Source organism: Hakea prostrata, chromosome 9 (assembly GCF_041222555.1).
Source record: "Hakea prostrata isolate BN-2017 chromosome 9, UWA_Hpros_2, whole genome shotgun sequence".
Taxonomy (NCBI): domain Eukaryota; kingdom Viridiplantae; phylum Streptophyta; class Magnoliopsida; order Proteales; family Proteaceae; genus Hakea; species Hakea prostrata.
This window is the reverse complement of record NC_142608.1, coordinates 17,214,581-17,229,045: the sequence shown is the minus strand read 5'-3', so window position 1 is coordinate 17,229,045 and position 14,465 is coordinate 17,214,581. Positions and strand designations below refer to the sequence as shown.

The 14,465-nt window shown below is 33.5% G+C and overlaps 1 protein-coding gene across 1 annotated transcript; it reads left to right on the top strand.

The window, feature by feature from the left end:
- The first annotated feature begins 879 nt into the window (after nucleotides 1-879).
- Nucleotides 880-1,415, top strand: LOC149004879 (protein FAR1-RELATED SEQUENCE 5-like). The gene is made up of 2 exons (XM_089135737.1): nucleotides 880-959; nucleotides 1,070-1,415. The coding sequence occupies exons 1-2, from the start codon at nucleotides 880-882 to the stop codon at nucleotides 1,413-1,415; spliced, it is 426 nt and encodes a 141-aa protein (XP_088991863.1).
- Nucleotides 1,416-14,465: the final 13,050 nt, after the last annotated feature.

Genomic DNA, 14,465 nt, shown 5'->3' with positions numbered 1-14,465 from the left:
TACCTTAACCACATATAAATGAATCATGCACTTGAGTTTCTTCTTCTTCTTCTTTTTTATTTTTTTATTTTTTTATTTTTATTTTTTTTAATGGTTGTTGAAGTTGAAATGCATGAGGGCAAAAAGGTTGAATAAGATTGAATAGGGGTTAAAAGCCACAAATTTTGGCCACTAATTATTATTTTGGAAGGCATGTGATTATCATCAGTTGACCAAAATCCCACATCTTAAATGGTGACCCTTAAGGAAGAAGGAAAAAGAAAAAAAAAAAAAAAAAAAAAAAAAAAAAAACTAAACTAAACTTACCAAGCATTAAATAAGGTTGAAATTTTTTATTTTTGAGGGAGGGGGGGGGGGGGGAAGGCTCAGGTTAGAAAATTTTACTTCTAAATAGTTGGGTTGATGTTCTTATCATTTCTGTTAAAGTTAAGTTCACTATATAGACTTACATGAATTGTTTCATTGAGTTTAAAGATTTTTAATAATGGTTTGGCATTAGCTTGTTTCAATGGATTTGAGAATTTACTTGATTTCATTTCTTGTTAATATGCTAGAATTTAAAAACAAACACATGATACTAATCCTCTATAAATTGTGAGTTTTCTCTTTTCTTTATTTATTTTTTTTTTTTTAATTGTGAACTTGTTTGACTAACATAGGATTATCATTGATATGTGATCTTACCCATATGGGAAGAAGATAATAAAACTATATAAAACCTTGATGATGGATATGATGTAGAGCCTTCTTTTTTTTTTTTTTTTTTTTTTTTTTTTTTTTGTGAATTAACATGGATTTGGTAGGTTTTGTTTTGGTTTTCAGATATATGTTGTGATTTTTTTTTTTAGCCATAATAATTGTGGTCATGTTCATTGCAAAATGGATAGAGTTGATGAAAGTAAACCTAAGATTGGCATGCAATTTGATTATGAGGAGGATGCATATCATTTCTATAATATGTATGGTTGCACACTGGGGTTTAGCATTCGGAGACAATATGCACACAAGAGCAGACAAGATAGTTTGAAAAAAAATCTAGGATGTTTACTTGTTCTAAAAGTGGTTGCAGGGGAGAAGATAAGTGTGACAGACCCACAATTAAAAACCCTAAAGCAGAAACAAAAACCAAATGTGAGGCTCGCATGGGAATCAAGCTTTTGGGAAACAGTAAATATGAATGTTATGATTTTGTTGAAGCTCATAATCACGAGTTGCACACCCCAAACACCATTCACTTGATGCGGTCACAACGGAAAATCTCAGATGTGCAGTCCCTTGAAATTGAGTTGGTGGATGAATCTGAGATTAAAAGCAAGAATATGATTCAATATATGGGTGCACAAGTCGGTGGAAGTCATAACCTTGGGTACACAATTGTAGATCATTATGATTATTTGAACGTCAAACGACGTTAAGGGGCAATTACGTTATGGTGAAATAGGGTGTATGCTTTGATATTTTCAAAATCAAGTTAAGCGTATTGAAGGATTTATCTATGATGTGCAATTGGACATGGATGAACTAACTACAAATATATTTTGGGCTGATGCAAAGATGGTAATCGATTATGCACTCTTTGGTGATGTTATTACATTTGACACAACATTTTATACAAACAAGGAAAACAGACCTTTAGTTGTTTTCACTGGGTTTAATCATCATAAAGGTACAATTATATTTGGAGCAACACTTTAGTATGATGAGACGGCAAAATCGTTCAAATGGTTATTCAATACTTTTTTGGAAACTCACAAAAATAAAGAACCCAAAACAATTTTTACAGATCAAGATGCCACCATGTCGAAGGCAATCTCTGAGGTTTTTACTGGATCACATCATGGTTTGTGTACTTGACATCTAATGCAAAATGCAACGAAGCATTTAGAGAACTCAGTGGTACCACATGTGCACCAGTGTATGTATGAGAATGATGATGAAATAGATTTTGAGATTGCATGGGCAAACTTCTTTGGCACTAAGTTTGTGGTTGGAGATGGTTTATGGTTGGATCGTGCTTATAAACTTAAAACACTAATGGGTGAGATGTTACATGAAGTATACGTTCACAGGAAGAATGAGAAGTACACAAATGAGTGAAAACTTAAATGCTGACATGAAATATTATATTAAGTGTACCATCATGGATATTGAAAGTTTCTTGAATCGTTTTGCAATGGTTGTTCAATCAAAGCGTGAAAATGAATTGAAAGCTGAATTTGATGCAAGAAACAAGAGTCCAAGGAACAACCATATGCACTCACCTATTATATGTCAAGCAGGACTAGTGTACACTCCCAACATCTTTAATCTCTTTCAATCTAAGTATGATTGGATGCATATGTGTCAAATAAAGCATTGGGATGAAAATATAGAAAGCCATGAATATGTGGTTGGTATGTGGAAGTTAGATAAGGAGTATCATGTTAAATGCAATCCAAATAATTTTGTTATTGAATGTCTGTAAAAAGCTTGAGTCATTTGGCATTCTGTGTCATCATGCTTTGAAGGTGTCAAGAATATTCCTGATGCATATATTTTGAATCGATGGACACGTGCAATTAGAAGTCTATCAATAGAATATGACAAGAGCAAGCAAGTTGAAGAAGATATAAGCATGGATGAGCCAAAGCGATATAGTTTTCTTTGTTGTGCCTTGGTGAATATTGCATCACAAGCATCTAGATCTATAGAGGGGTTTGAATATGTGAAGAATGTTTTTTTTATACGTGTAAGTATTTAAACACTTTTGTGGTGCCTACCACTAATCCTTCTAAAGACAAGGCAAGTGATTATTTCAATGTGAATATTGGTAAATGCTTGAAACAACAAAAAAATAAAAAAGAAGGAAGAAAATAGAGAGCTCCAATAGCACAATTACTAGAAGAACTAGTATTTTGGAAAATAGGGGAAAAAAACAATCAAGGTACAAAAATGCAACATACTCCCTCATTTGTGATCAATCAACAAAATGATGTTCTTATGGTAATTTCTAACATTCAAACAATTCCTGCTAATGTTATGATTTTTTTTTCTTTCTTCTTATTAGTTAATATCTTATCATCTTATAGGCACAAAGAACTCATAATTCTCTACAACCAACTATACATTTATCTCAAACTTCTTTGGCTCAGGTATTGGTAATATGATATCTTTAGTTAATATAATTATATTAAGTGATATCATTGATTTTTTATTCTAAATTCTCATCTTCGTAGGTGGATAGTCTTTCCTCCCAACTTATTGATCATGGGAGCCAAACTTTTTTAGCTCAAGTATTGGTAATATACTATCTTTAGTTAATGTAATTATATTAAGTGATATCATTGATTTTTCATTCTAAACTCTTAACTTCGTAGGTGGATAGTCTTTCCTCCCAACTTATTGATCATGGGAGTAGCGGATACTCGTTCTCCATTGCAAGTAAAGTATCCATATATTTTATATTCCTAACTTGTTTCTTATTATTTTATAAGTGAAATAATATTGAATATTTTGTGAATTTGATTGTGCAGATAACCATTGAGTGATGATTTTGCTGTTGTTGTGGAACACAAAGTTATTTAATATAAACTTAATTCATTATTGACTACATTGTCTATTGTATTCCTTTCTTTTTTTGTTTTTTTGTGACATGGAATATGGAGTTGTTTATCATACACTACTCAATCTGGTAGATGCTTCGTTAAAGACATTTGATATATTATTGTAAAGACTTATGATGAGCAAAAAATTAATTGATCATCACAGGTTGCAAATGTCATCATTTTTAAGGGAAATGCTGCCCAATCTTTTGAAGAATTTGTTGTCCCAGTTTTAATCCATAGCGTATTTATGATACACAAATGAATAATTGGAAGAAGCAAGATGGTTCTAGAATTGGATTCAAATCAACGCTTTTAAACAAGCCAATGATTTTCCCTAGAACATATAGAATATAAAGTGTTAATCGGTTTTGGTTCCAAGTTCAATTTTAAATAGTGATAATAGAATTCAAATCTGATATATGATCATCAAAGGAAACTTCTTGAAATTGACAAAAAAAATTGCAATAAAATACAAGCGGTTTTGGTGCTATGTGACTGTAATTTTAAATTTGTTGAGATAAATTTTCTATTGGTATGAAACGTTCAAAGAATGGTGTGATGTCAGGTTAGTTGCTATTTTTTCCCAATTGGCTAATGGTTGTAGACATTTTATTTTTCTTTTGGATAAGGACAATGTTACATGGATTGTGAGATTGATATGAAACTGTTTTTCTTCCTACGATGGAAGCCTGATCAGGAAAACTTATAAGTTAAATACTAAGAAAAGTCAGTGAGATTGACACTTAATTGTTTTTCTTCAAACTCTGTAAGCATCAAATTATTATGGTTGATACTTAATTGGTAGCTGAACAATCTATTTCACATTTAAGGATAAATGTTCAAATACAAAAACCAATAAGAGAAATCCACATTGAACATAAAACTTTTACGTAAGGGAAGGAGAGAAACCTTTTCCATAAACACTGATTAAGCATCACCTAAATAATCAATTCAAACTTGAGATTCCAAGTCTAAAAGAAGTCGTTGTCCTAAACAATAATTTCCAAGTCCTTGGGTGCTTAGTACTACTTACATTTGAAGCTAGAATAATAAACCACTATTTAGAAAGGGTAATTGATTCGAACATAATTTTCTATTGGGTTCCAGCTGGTCAAATCATGGGTAGTAAATAACCATCATGGATCTATAACCTCCCTTTAGGGTTATTAGAATTTGAAGTTAATCAGTTACACAGGCCATGTGTAATATTGTCATGAATAACCATTTGATGGATGATGAGGCCTTGAATTCAGCTATTTGAACTCCACTAAATATTTTTGCTTTCAAAGCAACTACATCTCCAACAACTTTAATGTGAATTCATGAGCGAGAATATTGACTGTTTCATTGATGCTTTTCTTCTCTGTCCATCATTCTCTGTATCCTTCAATGAATCATGTTATTTGGGACCCTTGATCCTCCTCGTCAAGACTTTCTGAGCCTATAATCTTTTGCATGGGTAAATCAAAATAAAACATGTCAGTATCTCTTAGCACTGACCCGGATCACATAGACTAGATAATTAAAAAGCTGAGAAGAATATGATATATTTGAGAAGTATATATGCATCCAATGTTCATATTCTATGGAATTAAATCCAAGTTAGTAAAGAAGCAATGTTAATTAGGCAAGATGTAAGCTATAAAAACTATGTCAAACAACCGCTAATTGATGCTAAAAGGCTACCCAATGAAGTTACTATAAGAATAACACACTATTCCTGTATAAATACAAAAATTGAAGACATTTTCTTTTCCATTACCTTGACCATTCTTGTCCCATTGTCACAAACGAGAGACTGAATATCCTCAATATCTGTCATCTTCGATTGCTTGCTGAAAAAAATAAACCAAATTAGATTTAAAAAGAAAAATTAAGGGCACAACACAACAAAGCATCAAACACAGGCATTGGAATCCAACACATGCATTTTATTTCCCTTTTAATAAACCATAATTACAAACTTACAAATATAAAAACTCTATGTGAACACAAGAAAGTTAGATAGTACAACAAGCATATACTGAAAAAGTCAAACAATAGCTAATTAGTTAAAATTAATATCATTCAAGAAAAAATTACTCTATATAGTAACAGAAACAATATTTCAAGTACTACAAATGGATCACAAGGCATCTCGAAGCAATTGGATGACTATATATGTATTTGTAAGGCATTTACTATTTCATAAAAATAATTATTATGTTTGTAGTTCATAGAATACCTCTTATGTATTTCAAAATAACAGTTTTGTTCATCTCATCTTCTTCTTTTGTAAACACTTTGCTCTGTATCAACCCTTTTTTTTTTTTAATCTTCCCCCACCAAAATATTGGCATGATCTGGTGAAGAGAACATCTCTGCAAGCCTAATTTTAATAAAGGTTGCACTAGAAACAGTTGATGCCAAGTATCAAAGAAAATTGAGAATAAAGAATTGAAGCAAATCTCATGGATAAGGAAAGTGAACTTCAAAGTATGTCAGAGAAAAATGAGGGACTGAACATGAGATCGAATAAATCTAGATTTCAGAGGTCAATCCATGGTTTTGATCATCTTGAAGTGGATTGAAACAGTCTTTCTTTTTCACAAGTATATGTTATAGTAATGCTTTAAGCACAACCCCTGCCCCCACCCTTGCTGTCCAATACAATATTACCCACCTCAAAAGGAATTTTCAAGAGGCTGAGAATAATTACAAGAACATGTACTTCAAGAATATCAATGTAGAGAAATAAAATGGTAGGTGGTGGTCATTAAATTCTTAACTAAATTTCAAATAAATATAACCACTAGAAATCAAAGGAAAATAAAATACGTAGCGGAAACCAAAATAGGGTAAAATTGTATTCAGCAAACAAAACCCAATGTGTGAAAGTTGATCACAAATGTGCAAATCGCTGAAATTAGCAAAAACCTCCAATCTGCAAATCGCTGATGAAACTGGGTCTTGATTAATGGAGGAGTACTTCAAAATTCTTGGATGTATATATTTTCTGAAGTGAAAGTTGATGCAACTTATAAATCAAACTCTATTCTGTTTCACCAGTTTATAGCATTTGACTTCAAAAGAAACTATAAGCCTTAAAAGATCCACACAACGATTTCAATTATATAAATTTTCTGGTTTAATGTATAGCTCTCCCTAGAGCATCATCAGCAATCTGGTAATTATAAAAGTAGAAGCGTAAGAATTAATTCAAAAAACCAACTCATACACAAGTTTATAGTTAAAAAATATAATAATAATAAAAAAATTCAAATATCAATCTTATACAATGCAACACACAAAAGATAATTGAGAGAAAGGCTCTAAGATGAAACTTTGTAGGATCAAAACACATTTTCAAGCAACAAACCCAAGTCTGATTCAACCAGGTCAAAAGAATGAGCACTTTGAATGCAAAAATATACATTCAATTAATAAGAAAAAATAAGACCTTAGAAATGAGCCTTGGCTTGAGGCCCAGACGAACAGCACAAGTCAACGCATTCGCAACATCACCCCCCCCCCCCTTGAATCTTCCCAAGTTTGATAAATAAAAGGGTCAATATCCACATTGCAAACTGAAAGCATCTATCGAGTTTAGAAGATTTATGAAGAAACTCATTTGCAAAATATCACAGAGAGTGGAAACTAAGCAAGACTGCTTTATAAGTGGGCTTTTACCTTAGATGTGGTGCTGCAAACATTGTCGTTTGGCTTAGGAAAAACATCTACCCTTGTTGCCGTAGCCTCGCCGTCGGTGTCGCCTGAGAAGGAAGGTTTATCACAGCATTCCCTTGATTCAACAAAGTAGGGTTCCCTAAAATCGATCGAGAATGGTTTCATCAATTTTGAGGGGTTTGATTGTAAATTAAAAAAACTTTAAAACCTCACATGTAAAACAAAAATCATATTTACGATTACATCCCCGCTTATTGATTTTTAGCCATTAGATGAAACCATTCCACGTGTCGCGTTCGCGACAGTGAGCGGACGATGTCTGCTCTGCCGCGAACAAAAATCCGCCCCACATGTTTTGTATCAGTTTTAGCATTAATTGTTAGTTTATTTTCTCTTGTTTCTTAAAGTAAAATAAATTAAATTAAATTAAATTAAATTTACTTTAAATTAGGTTTTGCTAAATTCAATATTGGAAACTTAACCTTTTAGTTCCCCGTAATTTGACCATGTACTTTCTACTAGCTAGGTTAATATATGACTTTATTTTTGATCGGTTAACAACACATATCAAACTATAGCTGAAAGTTTCGTCTCATCTTGCTTGAGACACTGACGTACATAAATTTTAGTTGCGAAACATGATACATTAGTTACATGTTTCGGTGGGTTTTAAGTGATTACTGCTGTGACTCTTTGTGTACAGCCTAATTGAGGCCAATAAACATAACATCAATGTTGTTTTCTACTAAAACCTAACACAAAGTGGTCTTCTTGATAGTGGTGCAAGTTTGACCCTTGTGGCTTTGACCGCCCTGTCCCGGCCCTGAGCTCAAAAGGCATGGGCTCAAGATTTTGACCTTGAAGGTTAGTCACTTAACTATACTATACATTTTTAATAGACTAATATTTTTATATGTTAGATGATTCAAATTGAACAAGATGTTAGATTCAAAATTAACAACATGTTATATTATGTATTTGATCAATTATGTATATAATTATATATGATTTGAATTTGATTAGAGACAGGGACAGAGCCAATCAAGGCCTAGCTGTATGCAAACGAAACTAGATCATGTATTTTTACAAATGTAAATATAAATATACAAGTGAACATTAAAACTTTCATTTAAATGCAATAACAAATATTAAGATCTAGTCAGTCGTAAGTACAAATTACAAATTACAGTTTATAAATACAACTATTTGAAATTTTATAAATTTCACCAAAATTCTCAAAATATCACTAGAATACCCATGAAATTTTGTCGAAATTCAATCATTTTTTTGGGGGGTGGGGGGTGTGGAGAGAGATGTTTGGGTATAGGGGTTCTGGATCAGACTAAGCCCAGTCTGGCCCAAGATCCAAACAACATCCTTTTTTTCTTATGTTTTAATTTATTGAGGAGCACTGAGCCCAACCCAAATGGAATAAAGCATAGAAACCCCAACCGAAGGCCTCTCTGTATTCAAGGGAGGCTTAAGCTTAATAGGTTAAACTTGCAGGTTTAGTTGGGTGTAAAGCTGAAAACTGAAGCATGAACTTCCACGAAATATTAATTAAGTTAGCTAGTTTGGCTCACGTCCTGCAACCTTGTGATGAGTTTTCCATTTTTATTAAAAGTATTTCTGTGTTGTGGTTTCAACACTGAAGTGCAGGACTTACCAGTGTATTCATACAGGGAGATTCATCACTGCATGCATATTCCTGCTGGTAATGGTACCCATCTCATTAAAACCATATTTATATATTTCTATCATAAAGAAGATAGTTTTTAACTGCAACATCATGTGAAGAAGATGACCTTCACCAGCCCATAATTTGTTTAGCTAGCCAACCTACCTTCTCTCTCTTTCTCTCATTTATTCGATCCATGCATGTAATCTTATCTACTCCTAAAGCTAAAACGAGATCAAACTCTAAATGAAGCCTACATATCTTTGTTAAAATAAAGAAAAGTTCTGGCAAGACAGTGAAGCCTTTGAAAACCTGTCCAATATTTCAAACTAGACAATGGTTGATCAGGCAGATTTGAACTACCCAGAAAGAGAAAGAGAAAGAAAGACCATTCACATCAATTCTTTTATTATTATTATTAATTAAAATTTTTTGAACCAATATAAAAGAAAATTCTAGGGCTACGAGATTGTAAATATTTATGTTTTATAAGGCCCAAATTCCTGTTTTTAAAGGATTTCATGTCTGTGGATGCGTGTTCATCTCATTTGGTTCATAATATAAATTTTTTGTAAGCTATCCGGAATAGGGAAAAGGTTGGTCCTATTGCTAGGTTGTTCAACATGAACTATCCTCTCTTCTCTTAGTTCAATAAAAGATTCACAGCATATCCATTCTCTTCATATATTTATATGCACAGCTCTGACTCTGCAACTAAACTTGTGACATACTCCTAAACGTCCAAAAATTACAAATAGATTTACAAAAGTGTTTGGGTGCTATTAATACTAAACATTGAATATATTAAAGAAATACCATCTAAAAAACATTATTCATCATGCCACTGCCTTTCTTTTTTGGATAGCGATTGTATTTAGGCGTGGGACCACACCATGAAATTAGATAAATCTAAACAAATTTTTTTCTTAGAAAATTTTAGGTCAGATATGAAAGATATCTTTTTCTTCTCATCTTGACCCTCCTTTCGAAGGTAAACCCACACAATTGCATCACATGAAATTGCTTGCTAAATTAATTGTTTATTAAAATAAAATCTCATCAAATTTAGACCCTGGAGAAAGTGGTCCTAAAAATGTATTTTAAATTCATAATTTTTTTTTTAACTTATAAAATCTCTTTGAAAGACACATTTTAGGGTATTAATGCTTATGGGGAATAATAATATAACTTGTATGGTGAGGCCCCACCCTACCAGAGCTCATGATATCGTTTTGTCGTCATTAGAAGGTTAAATTACACATTTGTCCCCACCCTATGAGACTGCTGATCCTGTATAATTGTATTGCCACCCTATAATACAGGGTTAGTGCAGCAAATTCCTTTTGCAGGATCTACCTTTGACTACATCTTGTGCCTTTTTTCCGAACATAAGATATTCACACTTGTAAATTACAATCAAGATGACACGTGGCTATTACAGACTCCGTATGAGAAACAGTTGTGTTTATTTATTTATTTATTTATTTATTCCCTGAGAACATAGTTTTTTTTGTAACGAAACTGAATTTTTTTTTAAACAAATAATAACTTATATTAAACTCTCTATGCTAATGCTAGAGGAAAGGAGATTAGTGTTTACAAAACAAGGTGGGGGCTGCCACCAGACACGATTAAACTGAAATTTCTTAGAGCCACAGGCTAAGAAATCAGCAAGAGAATTACAAGGTCTATGGCCAAATTGAAAACTTACATAAACTAAACTAGCAGAGAGCCTCAAAATTTTCCTAGACCAAGCCATGACTTGGCCAATTTAGAGACTGGACCTGGCCATTTAAGGCCTTTACGACTATTAGCCAATTTGAGAAGATTACAAGTTTACAACCTGGTTAATATTTTTTTCGCAAAGTTCAAATAATTAAGATAGCGTCTCTAATTGCTTCTAATTCTGCTGCAAGTGTTGAAAAACCAAATCCAAAAGTAACCTTTGCAAGAACAAAATGCCTTGAGGACTCCAAACAATGTTGCTCCTCCCTGAATGCCTTGAAGACTTGTCCCACGAAACATCTGAGAAAACCTTGAAACATGTTTGAGGTAGTGAAAGATTTGTATCCGCCCGGCTGCCGAGATGCTACTGCAAGTGTTGAAAAACCAAATCCAAAAGTAACCTTTGCAAGAACAAAATGCCCTGAGGACTTCAAACAATGTTGCTCCTCCCTGAATGCCTTGAAGACTTGTCCCACGAAACATCTGAGAAAACCTTGAAACATGTTTGAGGTAGTGAAAGATTTGTATCTCAAGCACTACTGTTGCTTGCTTAGATGTTCACGCTATCAATTGGACCCTCGAGAGAAGGATGTTCTTGCACCCACTGAATTTCGTTGAGTAACCTATTCATCCAAGTCATAGTATTAGAAAGTGAATCACTCTTACCATTAAATAAAAATTCATTTTTTGCATACAAAATGACCTAACAAAGTATACTACTGATCATATGCACATGTTAATAATGACCAGAATCTCCAAACTTTGCATCCAAAAAATTCAACCAATCATGAATAGAGTTACTTACAAATTCATTGGTGTCAATTCTAAGGGAGAAGCTCTCCGACAAGCTTTTGCAAACTCACAATGGAATAATGAAACTGAAAAGCTTCATTCATGAACTTTAAAGCAGGTGAAATGAGCCCTAAGTTCTTGTCCCATTATTGTTTATGGATGGGGGCCTACTTAGGAAGAACATTTCTAGCTTTTTTTCTCTTCATTTTTTTACGTGCGGATCCTCTTAGGAAAACATAAACTAGTGTTGGGTCCCCTTAGTGCAATAAACTTCGTCTAGGTCCTATAACAACTAATACCATTTAAGAGGTGTCAAATTTTCTTGTTAAATGACTAAAATACCTCTCCACCCATGCAGCCCCCACACCCCTCTTTGGCATCAACATTATTTTTGTACTTTTTTCTATGTATTTTTTGTTAAGCTTGTTTGTTACTTTGAAACCATGTAAAGATGATCGCTATGAAACTGCAAACTATGATGGCAAAACATCATTTTTCCTATAGTTCTCATCAGTCATTATCCCGATTCCAATAGAAGCAAGAGAGAAAGTTGTTTCGAAATTCCAATGGTAAGAGTTATCCTTTTCTTTTTCTGATAGTGATCACAACACAATGCAAAGATAGGAGCATAAGACAAACAAAGAAAGGATGTACTCAACTGATTTGAGGTTTTACCCAAGAAAAAATCGCTACATAAATTCCAAAATTAGTAAAAGGTAATGGTAAAGCTCAACCCTGCACCTCCAGATTGGAGGTTTTAGGTAGACCTGTAAATGGATAGCCGAAATCCGCTCTCCGAATTGGCATTCGTATTCATTTAAAGGTGTCCGTATCCGAAAATTTTCTTACCGGAAAATATCCGTATCCATCCGTTAAGCAATCAGATTCGGATAATTGCTTATCGGATCGGATAATATCCGGATAGAGTAAAGTATTCAACATTTTTTGGTGAAAATGGATGATAATCGGATTAGGAAACCAATATCTGGATTTAGAAACCAGTAATTGGAAATAAAAATTGTTCGGTTAGAGTAAAGTATTAAATATTTTTCACAAAAATGGGCTGATAATCGGATTTGGATACTGGTAAGCGGTAGCTGGAAATTGTAAATAAAAATAAAAAATAAAAAAGTCAATCACCAATCAATAATCAGATAGTTTATCAGATCGGATTATTATCGGATATCCGATAAAGTTCGGATTTGAATTCGGATGTCTTCTCTAAATTTCTGCTAGATTTGGATTCGGATTTGAATCACTAGTGTATCCAAGCTGAATCCGATCCTTTTACATGTCTACTTTTAGGTCACCTCAAAACAGATGAAGATTCCTAGTTCCAACATCATAAATGATTCTTAATTTTCTTTTTCCAGGCATAACGGAACTAATGCATTAAAGGCCAAAAAAAACAAAGGGAAATGAACAAAAGAACATTATTTACATTCACTAATTCAACAATCTACATCCATATTTTACGGAGTCAGAATTAATCTAACTCCTTAACTCATACACTACAAAGCGTAACTCACAAAATCTATTGCTCAGATATATCATATGTGGTTGATCTGTGTTTTGGAAAGGGAACTACTTAACGCAGTCCCAACACTTTCTTCTGCAAATCAATCATACATGTGCTTCTTCAATGACTTCCCCCTTGATGAAGAAGACATGCTTTGGAAACTATTTCACAGAAATTCCAGTGGCACTGCTAGAGGCTGAGACAACATCAATTGGTTGGAATCCTTGCAAGCCAGTTATAACCTATGAGATTTCATGTCCATTAATCTCTCATTATCAAGGCCGTTTTCTATCAATTCTGCCAAGGAGAGTAGGTTGGAGTGGTGCTCCTATGGTTAAACAAAGATCAACCATCTCTCCTCCTTTAGCCTCTTTGAGTACCCTATCTCTCAGAACTGAAGGGATCATGTTCCCATCACCTCCTAGAGACGTTTGATTGCTGCAGTGGTGCCAGACCCACACAATATGAGTGTGGAGTATCAAATTTCACACTTCTTGCAATCAATTGTGATCACAACCATATGAATTTGGTCTCTACAAGATTGTCGTTGGTCACTCTAATTGATTGAAGAATCATCCTAAATGGGTTGTTGATGATGATGATGATGATGATGAACACAGGTGTTTAAAGGAGGGGGAACGGTTGTTTGTCAATGGCTTTGGTGACGGGGTAATCATTAATTACGGTCCCTAGGTTTGGTATCTTGTTTTATTAATCTGGTATATGTACGTTCAGTGAATGTTGTACAGCACAGATGTGGAGGAGAGGGAGGATGAGGGTGATGCCAAAGCCCCAAGGGGGGCATGGGGGCTGGGTGGGGGAGGTGTATTTTAGTCATTTGCAACCAAACTTAACACTTTTTAAACAATGTTAGTTACTATAGGACTCAAATGTAATTTATTGCACTAATATGGAACCCAACAATAGCTTATGTTCTACTAAGAGGAATAACAAAAAAAAAAACTTTCCCCTCCTCTTAAAAAAAAAAAAATTTTTTTTGTTGGTGGCTTCCCTAAACCCATCCCCTTTCCCTTCTTGTTTTGTAATTTTTTGTTGTGTGGAATTAGGTTCTGTAGAATCATATTCGTAAAAAAAAACTGTTTGGTTACCCTGATTCTGGAAAGTGAATCTATCTGAAAAACCATTTGGTTACCTTGATTCTGAAAGTGAATCTGTCTGAAAAACTGTTTGGTTACCCTGATTCTGAAAGTGAATCTGTTTGAAAAACTGTTTGGTTACCCTGATTCTGTGAGTAGATTCAACCTGAATCACTTTGAACAACCATTTATTACTGGGTTGAGGGCTAATGATATGACAATTTTTTTCTTTAATTTGGATACATTTTTTTCCCTGTTAAGTATAATATATAATTTTATATAAGTGTAACTACATAATATAAAACATGGCAAGACCAAAACTTTATGAGAGTACCAACCACCACCACCAACAGCTTCAAGTACTGGATCCAATGTTGCATGATATTGCACTTCTAAAATGTTTA